Below are 12,200 nucleotides of genomic sequence, written 5' to 3'. Positions count from 1 at the left end.
AAAAAACAAAAACAAGACAAACCAACTGACAAAAGAACCTCGAGCAATTATCTTTACTAACATAGCAAGGGGCTCAATGGGAGACCTGGGCAGAAAATCAGTGTTTTAAAAGAATCTGAAACTCATTTAGACTCTGGACTCAACACAGGACTCCCATGGTTTAGTCCTATGTTCAAATTGCCAAGTGGCTTCCAAAAGCTCTGAAAACAAATGAGCAACAGAGCAATGGCTGGAAGCATTAAGCACGCCTGCTCTCAGGGCTATTCTGGCGGCAGCTACTGTTTGGAAGCACACAGTGCGCAATCTTTACTTCTATTTCTCTAGCTCAGGATGACCCCGGAACACCGCCTGGGTAACGACTCCTGCTTTTCTATCCCATCTCTCAGAAATGAAGTGAGCTGTCCAAAGAAACAAGCAGAAACAGGACATATTTAAATCTAGCATATTCTCTGGTGAGGCCTGCCCCCAGCAGCAACTCTAGCTAATCATTCTCTACAAGGACATCTTAGAAAGACAGGCTTTTTGTACTCTAAGGAAATATCAGGGAAAAAAATCAGGTGACTTTTGCTTTTTTAGGGCTCACTTTCCCTATTATACACACTATTTCATTCTACCAGGGTTCTTACCATATAGAGGACAGTAAATAAAGATTATCATGAATTTGATCAAATGCTTCAGTGCCTCCTCCCCTGGCCTATGAATGCACTCATTACAAATCAGCTGAATGGCTCATTGATTTGCCAGGAGGACAAGCAGACATACCCAATCGCTCAGCCAAGTGGATGTAGACTGGGTCCACCCGACGCATGGTTTTCACCAGATCCTTTCTGCGGAATTTGATTTCTACTGTCCCTTCTGGCTCCAGAACAGATCCCCTGGATCAGAAAGAAAGAAAAAACAAAACAGAAATAGAGGCACTTTAAAGGAAGGAGACAACAGAATGAGGCCAGTTACAATTTGTGGACCAGGAAATAGCTTCATTATCATTTTGCCCACCTATGGTTAACAGACATCTCCCCGGGGAGAATAGTAGGCACCAGAGAAGTGTCTAAGTGAGGTATGAGAAAGGCCTGGCAAAAAGCAATTAAAATAATTCTCATTACCACACCAGTCGACTTCCATTTCAAAGGGAGAAGAATACAGATTCCACCACCTACAGCTGATAAGAGTAACAGGAATCACATTATTTTCCAGGGAAAAAAAATGCTGTAGGCACAGTGACAGGGGAACCACCTCCATCACGTAGGATGTACAATAATGAAGGGCAATACTTCATCAATACTATCTATCTATCTATCTATCTATCTATCTATCTATCTATCTACCTCACCTATACCACAGCTGTCAGTCTGCTTGTAGGACACTGATCAGACACACTAAGCCAGGCCAAGTAGGAGGTAAAACATTCTGCCCAGTGCTATGGAAATGAGCAGAGTCAAAGGTCTCAGGGTTACTTTTAGTGCATACTAACGATGTTCAGTCCCCAGAAACTTTACCCCAAACATGTTTAAAAAAAACCCCACAGCTTTCTAGTTTAAAAAAATTATAGCTAATGTTTACTATGTACATGGCACTGTTCTAATAACTTACATATAAATCCTTACAACAATCCTATGCCCAGTCTCCATCTACTATGTAGTAAGGTTCTGTGATTATTCCCATTTTACAGGTGAGGAAACTACGGTTTAGTAAGTTATGAGACTTGTCCAAATATAACCAGAGGCAGAACTGGATTTGAAACCAGACAGTCTGATTCCAAAGTCTATAGAGGAATTGTCTCTGATCTGATATCAGATGAGTTTAGGACTTAAAAAATAATAAACCCCTAGGTACAGAATGTAAGTAATAAGCCTCTCAGCCTAGAGGTTTGACAGTGAAACTACTGGACTCTCCTAAGCAGCCTTTGACATAGAAGGCTGAATTTGGGGGGACAAGAGAGAAGCGGGCGGTCCACTAAAACGACTGGAGGTAAGAATTTCCTTGGAAAATGTCAAAGAAATACGTTTTGAAGTTTACTTAGGAAAGAGGTGAGAACAGACTATGAAAGGATGCCAGATTAGATCTGTTTTATTTAGGTAGTTTCAGGTACCACCTCCCAACAAGCCTGAGGTTCTCCCTTACAGCTTTTTTGGTGCTACAAACACTATGGTCTTCAGCTTCCTAAAATGCTAGAGTGAGGACCTGGACTGTAATGCAAGGAAAAAGCTTTGGTTTGGAATCACAGGATGTGGGTGCTGTAGTGCCATGGCTGTAACATTCTCCAGGAGGAAACCAACAGCTACAGGGTCCCTAAAGGCAGTGAATGGAAATGTGGAAGGCACGCTACCTGCTTTCTCGGTCAGCATACATCTCCATGTGCCGGGGGTTGATGGAGGAGTCAATCACCACCCAGGAGCCACCCCGCAGCTCAGCCTGGGGAGGAATGTAAACCAGCACAGGCTGGCAGCACTCCCTCAAGCCATCCACAATGTAAGCACCAAACTTCAGCACTTGGTCGTACATATCTACGGAGAATGAGACAAATTAGAAATCATTAAATTTCTCTTCCTCAAAGCAGTACTTTTAAACACTGTTCAGGACCTCTGGCCACGAACAGCCTCCTCATACTATGCCTCCTGTTTGGCCACCCTATAGACTAAAGGGAGTATCGACCTGTATCCCATTCAAGACTCCAGAGGATCTTCAAAAGCACAAGACAGCAACAGAGAGATGCACTGTCTTTCACAAGATACAGTGTGTAAGTCTTCCAGATTGCCTTTCCATTTTATATCCTCTCTGAATTTCTGTACTCAGGTTTCACCACATTAATTCACATTTGCTCTACAAACGTTGAGTATTTTTCATGTCAATATGTGCTCTCCCACTACATTAAGTTTACTAAAGGAAGGAGCTATTCTACCTCTTTTCAGTTATTCTCATGATGCTTAGCATAGGATGAGCTCTTCAAATGTGCAGCTAATGGAAATTGATCCTTTAAAAATTTTATCTTCAAAAACTATTTTTCATCTTGGTATCCCGATATCCCTGCCCAGTGCCTGAACATAGTTAGTGCTCAACAAATATCTGCTGAATGAATGAATGCTGAATAAAGTAGTTATATACTCTGGAAAGAATATAATGAGAAAGAAAAACAAATTATTTAACAGTTGCATTTTTATAGGGTATCAATGAGAGAAAAATTTAAAAAATACTTAGGAAATACCACACAGCCACATGAGAAGAAGAGACCCAACCAGGGCAGCATAGTGAGAACCTGTCTCTACAAATAATAAAAAATTAGCTGGGCATGGTGGTGCATGCCTGCAGTCCCAGTCACTTGGCTGAGGTGGGAGGATCACTTGAGCCCAAGAGGTCGAGGCTGCAGTGAGCCATGATCTTGCCACTGCACTCTAGCCTGGGTGACAGAACAAGTCCCTGTCTCAAAAACAACATAAAACAAAATAAACAAAAAACAAGAGAGGAACCACCTCTTCATTCTGCTAAAGACTACACTTTGTAGACTGGGAATGGTAGCTCACACCTATAATCACAGCTCCTTGGGAGGCTGAGGTGGGAGGACCGCTTGAGCCCAGGAGTTCAAGACCAACAGAGAGAGACCCTATCTCTACAAAAACCAAAAAAATTAGCAAAACATGGTGGCACATTCCCATAGTCCCAGCAACCCAGGAGGGTGAGGTGGGAGGATCTGAGCCTAGGAGGCCGAGACCTGCAGTGAGCTGTGATCATGCTGCTGTACTCCAGTGTGGGTAAGACAGCAAGGCCCTGCCTTTAAAAAAAAAAATAAATAAAAGAGTACATTTTGTAATCCCTCCAAAGCCAGGAGCACCCTGAAGAAAAGGACCCATGATGTACACATAAAGTGAGTCCCTGGAAAACTGGATCAGTTATTTATTTCCCAACTTTTTATGGACTTCCCATTTCCCAGCTCACTGAAGTCCATTGCTAAAGCTTTAGGTTTATGAGTCCAGATGTTTAATGAGACTTCAGTGGAGCCACAATGGATCCTTTCTAAATACCAAATAACAGGTTCAACTGAGATCAAACTTTCTTATCAAAGAGAGGATCTCAATTTGGAATAAATCAATTCTGGGAATCCAAGGCAAAGAAGCATTTTTCAGGAAGTTAAGAGCAAACCAAATAGAAATTGCTTTCATTGTAGTTACTGGCAAATTAAACTGCCACCTTCTCCAAAGTAAAAATGGCTTAATATACAAACCATCAGTGAGCACAGTTCACTGCAAGGCACATGCTCCACTGCGCCAACCTGGTGTGTCTGTGAAGACTTCAGAAATTCCAAGTTACCCCAGAAAACACCCCCTACTCTATGTGGAATGTGTATGATTATGTACTCCATGTATATGATCAGAGTGAAGACATTTATTCCTTTGGGAGAAAAGCTAAGACCAAAAAAATTTACTGCTAATTACACAACTGCTGTATGAAGAGCAGGGAATAAAGGACTTTAAGTGCTTTACGCTAATTCTGTAGTTATGAAAATAATTGCTCAGTTCAAATTATTTTAACTAAATTAATTCTTTAGTGGATATTTCAACCAGTGCTACATAATAAAATAATTGTGTAATTAGCAGTACATTTTTCAGTGCTGCCAAGAGTACACTCTCAGAACAAGTAACAGAAAAGAGTGTCCCTCAATGATATCATGCAAAGAGAGGAAATGGAAGGTATAGATAAAAGGAGAAAATAAAGCAATAAAAGACAGCACAAAAAGTCATTCTACCTGAAAAAGAAAAAAAAAGTTAGAGGTAAGTGAAGACAAAGTTTCCAGCTCTTTTACTCACTTCTTCTTGTTAAAGACTTAGCTACAACAAAATCTATCTCTGTATTATAATTAACAGATTGACATCCCAAAAAGAAGGGGAGATTTTATTTAAAATATATTTTCATTCATCTATTAAAAAAATACTAGATTTCATGGTATATGCAAACAGTTTCAAATGAAGATGAGTGTGTGTGTGTGATTTTTACTTTTATGAAATGGACGTGGGCTCCTTTTTGTCATCATGATGGCTAGCTTATTGTGTACCAGGGAACATGATTATATATACACACATATAAATCATTTAATCATCAGAACATCATCTTATTTATATATCCAAGTTGCAGGTGAGTAAACTGAGGCTTAAATAAGAGTGAGTGGTGGAGATAAGACTCAAATCTAGATCTTGTTGGCCCTAATGTCCACATTCTACTACTTCATTCATTTTTTTTTTTTTTTGAGGTGGGGAGCGGGGCACCAGGGTCTCGCTCTGTCTCCCAGGCTGGAGTGCAGTGGCACGACCTCAGCTCACTGCAACCTCTGCCTCCTGGGTTCAGACGATCCTCCTCCATCAACACCCCAAGTAACTGAGACTACAGGTGCGTGCCACCATGCGCAGCTAATTTTTGTATTTTTTGTAGAGACGGGGTTTCACCATGTTGCCCAGACTGGTCTCGCTGAACTCAAGCCATCCGCCCACCTCGGCCTTCCAAAATGTTGGGATTACAGGTGTAAGCCTCTGTGCCCAGCCTCTACTACTTCATTCTTACTGCTAGGAGAGACAGCATGAGACTGAGGTACTCTGCTTTCCAACATCTAATATGATGAGTAAAATAAAACCAGAAAAAGAGACTTGAATACATGATTGAATATTCCCAACTGTTGCTGGATTTCCTCTGTGTTCAGAAATGTTCAAAACTATACTGATAACACTACCAGCCTGTGTGAGGCTTGGATCTGACTGCCAAACAAGTATTTTTCGGCCCCAAGACTGTGAGTAGGAAAGGAGCATCAGGGTTTGTTAAAGCTGACATGTTTGGGACTAATATATTGCCTCCATCTAACTTGGAACACCTATAGACCCACAGCCCAACCATCAAAACACCCAAAAAGCAGGCTATTAAAATATAAACAAACACACAAATAAACTCTGTAATCGACATGCTCAGACTGAACTGCAGCTGCCCCAAACCACTTATTTTGAAAGGCAGGTTGAAACACTTGGCAACAATCTGACACACAATTGTCTGAAATCCCTTCATATTTAAGAGACAGAGCAAAAGCACAGCCAATAGCAGCAGGGGAGGGGCGATCCCCAAGGGTTTAGGTTAGAAATCAGTCTACAGAATTTTAAAGCTATGCACATGCTGTCAATTCTCAGGCCCTGAGAAACGCAACTGGGAATGGAAAATACTGATAGGTTCCTCACTGGAGAGGCGGGAGCTTGGAGTTTTCTAGCATGCTGGGCAAAGCATATCTGCATGAATGGTGACCACACACAACCTTTGCAGTGTGCTCTCAGCACCTAGGCACCAACCCTGCCTAGGGCTTTTATTGTTATAAACATGGATAAACCGTGGCAGCCATGTGTATCAAACAAGGGAACAGGGTGGCAGAGTGTTTCCACAGTGTCCCACACTCTTGAAAATGAAACAGATCTTATTGGCTTGGGCAAGATTATCTGTTAGAAACTGAAGGTAAACATTAGCCATACACAAGCCACATATACATAATGTCTCTCCTTAGTTCATTATGATCGGCTGACACTGTATTTCAACATCAGAGACTTTAAAATAGACTTTCATTCCAGTTAAAGTTTTCAATAAATGTTTTTTTATTGTTATTTATAACCTGTCCCAGGAAAAAATAATAAGTATAACATGAAAAGCCAACTGAGAGTGACCCTGTAGCACCAGCAGTGAGGCAGCTTAATATCACTGGGATTTGCATCCTATCAAGCTATTCATGCTGAGGCTGGGACCCTGGTGCTAATTTCTAGTAAATTTCACGCTTGATGTCTCCCTGTTGTGGGTCATTGCCGGTTCGTCTAAATAAACTGCTTCCAAATGGCTCTTCCATCTAAATATTCAGCCAGTTTTTATAATTTAATTTTGCATTATGCTGAATAGCCTTCCGGCCAGATAGAGCTCATTGGAAAAAAAGCACCAATACCATCTTGACATGCTTTTATTTATTTATTTATATTTTTACTGCTCGAATTAGACCTCCTAGGCCGACTAGTAGAGTTTTTTTTTTTCCCCTTCACTAATGTCAATTTTCAGCATAGCAAGAGCTGTCTCTAATCTTTTCCTACTCATTACACACAATTTTGGAGTCATTTTACCCACAGTGCAGTCGGCTCCTGGCTGTGTGTTTGTGTGCACTGAGGGATGGCATAATTGTTTATTTTCCCTCCCTGCCTAATCCCCAGCCAGTATTGAAACCAAAACTGCAAACATCTCCCCAAGGGATGTGAAGAATGACAAGAGGCCCTCAGTTTAGGTCCCTTTACATGAGATAATACAACACCCTGACCTGTATGTAAATATGAAAGGCACTGTTCCTCCCCCTCCTACCTTCACAGGGATCTCTATCTTCCCTAAGTCTTATTTGTCTTATGTGAGGTGTAAAAGGATGCATCAGCACCAAAATTAAGACAGAACTTGCCCTGGTCTATATATCAGGCCAAAAACTCATTTCAGACCAAGGGCAGCAGGGAGAAAGGAATGGGTACTTATTGTTTAAGGGGTATAGAGTTTATGTTAAGGATGATGAAGTTTTGGGTGTAGATACCAGTGATAGTTACACAACACTGTGAATGTATTTAGTGCCACTGAATTGTACACTTACAAATAAAGTGATAAATATTATGTATATTTTACCACAATAAAAAATGAACTCATTTCTGAGCTCTTGAAATTTCTTTTCACAATAACCAAGGACATCCCCAAAGTAGAGGGGAAGTAGGTGGATAATAACTTTTTCAGGAACCTTTACATTCTGTTATAGGGATATTCTAGTAGATCTAGTTCTGGTTTTAGGCTCTAACTGTGTTACAGGGAGCTACATCACATCAGCCAACTATGTTACAGGGAGTCAGACAGATCCACCTTCCTTTCCCAACTCTGCCATTTTTAAGCTGAATGAGCTTGGGAAATTTACTTAACCTAATTTACATAAATCTTAATTTATGTAAAATGTTCATAACAATATAACCTACCCCTTAGAGGTGCTTGTTGTGATGATTATGTAAGATAATACATGTAAAATTGTTAGCACAAGTTTCTGGTGAAAAGAGCTCAATGAATCTTAATTGTTGTTGTTCTTATTGTTACAGCGCGGCAGCCAATCTGGGCCTGAGCCAAAGTATGTAGCAGAATTGAAGCTTTTCCTAGAAGTGGCACATTGGAAACTTTTCAACTCTGAACTCCAGTTAGGATAAAATATCCAGGGTGACACTCTGAAGTAATGTCAGGAAGAGTACATTCTCAGTGGGCCCCCCACAAAGAGATAAGTAAGGAGTAATAGCATAGCATTCTCTCCCAGGTCTCAACAAAAATATCAGAGCCAAGGAATTTGGGATCAAGTGAAACCTAATGCTGAATGAACCTCATATATATGAATGAGGGGTTTTCAGGCCCCCCTACCCTTTGATATACTACTACCATCTTCTTTTGAATATCCTGGTATTTTGTTTATACATTATGGCTTTATCATTTTGCTCAAGACATTTTTCTTGTCTCTGTGAAGCAATGTATTGTTTCTGACTTATTTTGACTTATTTTTGTTCTCTGAAGTGGCTAGCATAGTTCCTAACACACAGAACTCAATAAAAATGTGTAGGATTGACTTAACTGTATACTCTCAATTTCTCATGGTATTTCCACTAATTTATTATCTCGGTCAAAAAATAATTCACCTTGATAATCTAAAAAATATATACAATCATTAATTTGGATATATAGTCCAAGTCTCCCCCAAGAAAAGTATAAAATGTGGTAGATTCTCCAGCAAATACAGGCAAAGGTAAACTTTTCAACCACACACACACACACACACACACACACACATAAAATCAACCTAGTCAACATTTCAACATTTTGCCAAGGAGGCCTGGCCATACAGGGCTCTTCCTAGACGAGTAAGGAAAAATTGTCGGCAAAAATTTCAAATCCCTCTTGCCACATAACTAACCATCTGGTAGTTTCCCCAGGCATTTCCTCCCTCATAGGCTGGGGGTGCTTCTGCCCTAAGCGATTTTTAAGTGCCCTATTGAGAGTTCATTGTTTCACATTTTGTATGTCTTAAGTATTTTCTTTTCTTTTTCTTTCTTTCTTTTTTTTTTTTTGAGATGGAGTCTTGCTGTGTCGCCCAGGCTGGAGTGCAGTGGTGCAATCTCGGCTCACTGCAACCTCTGCCTCCTGGGTTCAAGTGATTCTCCTGCCTCAGCCTCCCAAGTAGCTAGGGATTATAGGCATGCACCACCCCACCTGGCTAATTTTGTATTTTTGTAGAGACAGGGTTTCACTATGTTGGACAGGCTGGTCTCAAACTCCTGACCTCAGGTGATCCACCCACCTCGGCCTCCCAAAGTGCTGGGATTACAGGCGTGAGCCACCGCGCCTGGTCATCCTAAGCATTTCCTAATCACTATTTACTCCAACAGTTTCTACTCCTCCCTCCTTCCCCTAACCTATCCTACTGTTTTTTCGTTTTTTTGAGACGGAGTCTTACCCTTTTGCCCAGGCTAAAGTGCAGTGGCACAATCTTGGCTCACTGCAATCTCTGCCTCCCAGTTTCAAGTGATTCTCCTGCCTCAGCCTCCCGGGTAGCTGGGACTACAAGCGCCCACCACCACGCCAGCTAAGTTTTGTATTTTAGCAGAGACAAGATTTCACCGTGTTGACCAGGATGGTCTCAAACTCCTGGACCTCAAGTGATCCACCCGCCTCAGCCTCCCAAAGTGCTGGGATTACAGGCGTGAGCCACCCCGCCTGGCCCTATCCTATTGCTTTAGAACCCCAAATTCTCCCCAAGACAGATGGAATTTATACTTAGCATACTCTGATACCCTCCAGGTATGCAGTCTCTGGCTTAGCATGGCCATGAATTATCTGGCCATGGGACAGAGGGCTTCACTACTGTAAGAGGTAGTGTTTCCTTTGGCTCTCCCTGTAGTGTCCACAGTCGCTCTACACATCAAGGTTTCTCCGTAAATGGTGATACTGGCTGCCTAATTACTTAGCAATTCCCATAGCATGGAGTAGAGCCTTTGTAATAATGGTCTAATATGCTGGAGCCACAGGCCCAGGGCTGTTGTTAGATAATAATATAACATAGCACAAATTGCCACTGGTACTGAACAGCCTCTGGTACTGAATTTGTTCATTTTCTTCCAGTAAATGCTAATTTCAGTATCTGTCTTGGTCACTGTAGAACATTAGGAGTAACACCAACAAAGTATATGCCCAGAAAAGAGGGACAGAGTCACAATCATATTTCCCCAGCACCATCAGAATGGTCCAGCATCCATCTGTGAGAGCGAGATCCACAACAGTAGGTCACCTCAATAACACTAGTAGTAGATTATTCTGAAATGCTGTATGGAATTATAAAATGTACTTTTTTCCATTCAAGTTGTAACTCAAAAGATGTCTCAGAGAGGGCAGAATCCCCAAAAAGCCTAGGCTATTAGGACACCCACAGATTCTGCTGAATCTATACCCTCCCTCTGCCGCAGAGTGCCCAGTAATCAGTGATGCCCCTCCAGCCCACAGGCAGCCCAGTCACCTTTCATTCCACCAGAGAAGCCTCTCCAGTTGGCAAAGACCATCAGAGGCAGCCCTTCCCGGTTGAAGTCCTTGATGGCCTGATACGTCTTAAACGCAGAATCTGGGAACCAAACCTGGCCAGCCTGCTGGATTATCTATTAGGAAAAGTCAAAGAAGACACAATTAACAACACAGCTCCAGGGGGAAATCTCTCCAAGGTGAACAAGATTTTACTTATTTAAAACTGAAAACTAAAAATCAGATCAACAAAAACTATTGTTCATTAAGATCATGATGTTTGGAGTAAAAAAGAAGAAAGGATCCTCGATCTTTGACCTTGTCAAATACTATTCTTTTTAAGTCCTGATTATAACAACTCTGTAGTCAAAAGGGAAGAATGCAGTCCTAAGAACCCTTGTTCTAGGTTTCTCAAAAACTACTTAAAATGGCTCCATTGTGCTACTCTTTAAAGCAAGTCAATTGTACATAGTCTCCCAGTCCTTTCACCTTTGTGCTTAGTATAGCATTTTCCTGTACTGTGGCTAACAAATAGACAATTGATGTCACACTGCTGAAAAGCCTCCTCCCTGGCCTCCCTGACCCCTCACTTTCTGAATGGTGTCAGGATGTGAAAATATAATCCATCCTTTAAAAAAATAATGGCACCAGGCACAATGGCTCATCCCAACACTTTGGGAGGCTGAGGCGGGAGGATCCCTTGAGCCCAGGAGGTCAAGGCTGCAGTGAGTCAAAATCACATCACTGCACTCCAGCCTGGGCCATGAACCATGTCTCAAAAAAAAGGGCTGTGGTGTTCACGCTTGGCATTAGGGCAGACTTCACCGTTAACTCTAGCTGTAGCTCTTCCATGTGCATACTCAGAGAATAGGGGACCAAAGAGCCTTCAGTATTATCTCAACTGCCTTTCTGTAAGACCATCTCCCCAACAAAAGTATACGTTTTCTAGCATCAAGAAGACTACTGTAAAGACTTATTTAATTTTTGAGGCAGAATTTAGCTTCTAGTCCGTTTAGACTCACCTTAAAAGTGAGCACATGATGTTCTAAAATCATTCAAGGCTGCTGATGCCCTTCCCTCTAAAACTGATGGTTTGCAATGTTCCTGATGTATTCACAGGCACTGCGAAGAGAAAAACCCTCCAAGCACAGCCCCCAGTGTACTTGAGGTGGCCTACCTTGGCTTCAGAATCCAGGTTTGCTGGATCAGCTGGGATACTTAGTTCTACTGTTCGGGTTTCTACAGCAACAACTCCCACAGGTATTCCTCCTAGCCTGATAAAACATGAGTCACATAAGAACCCAATGTATGTCAACATTATAGCTAGCCATTTGTTTTCCAATCCCAAATCAAGACATTGGGGAAAAAACTAGAAACAAACACAGAGAGCAGGGGAAATCTGATTCTTCTATGAGTTAAATGTGAGACTCTACGGATTTGATATTTACTCTCTAAATATGGTGGGAAACCACCCTCAGAATCACTTCTATTTGGAAATGTCCCAACACAAGATAAATTCAAACCAAGGGCTGTTCTAGGGGAGCCTCTGCATTTAGACTCAACAGCCTAGCACATATACACATCCCTACCCCTGTGGCTGCTAAATGAAATTTCTCAGTTCACTCTAGAGCATC

General features: G+C 41.6%; 1 protein-coding gene across 15 annotated transcripts in view; it reads right to left on the bottom strand.

The window, feature by feature from the left end:
* The window catches only part of ACACA (acetyl-CoA carboxylase alpha), a 330,230-nt gene that overhangs the window by 31,036 nt on the left and 286,994 nt on the right, over window positions 1–12,200 (bottom strand). For all 15 annotated transcript variants that reach the window (XM_511428.9, XM_009432351.5, XM_016931955.4 and 12 more), the window contains 4 exons: window positions 11,744–11,840; window positions 10,568–10,703; window positions 2,327–2,504; window positions 763–875 (listed from right to left, as the gene is read on the bottom strand). In XM_511428.9, the coding sequence (XP_511428.5) occupies window positions 763–875; window positions 2,327–2,504; window positions 10,568–10,703; window positions 11,744–11,840 (524 nt within the window). The remainder of the gene's footprint in view (window positions 1–762; window positions 876–2,326; window positions 2,505–10,567; window positions 10,704–11,743; window positions 11,841–12,200) is intronic.

Source organism: Pan troglodytes, chromosome 19, assembly GCF_028858775.2.
Source record: "Pan troglodytes isolate AG18354 chromosome 19, NHGRI_mPanTro3-v2.0_pri, whole genome shotgun sequence".
Classification (NCBI taxonomy): Eukaryota; Metazoa; Chordata; class Mammalia; order Primates; family Hominidae; genus Pan; species Pan troglodytes.
Note: the sequence above shows the minus strand (reverse complement) of the source record. Positions and strands in the feature narration are given on the sequence as shown.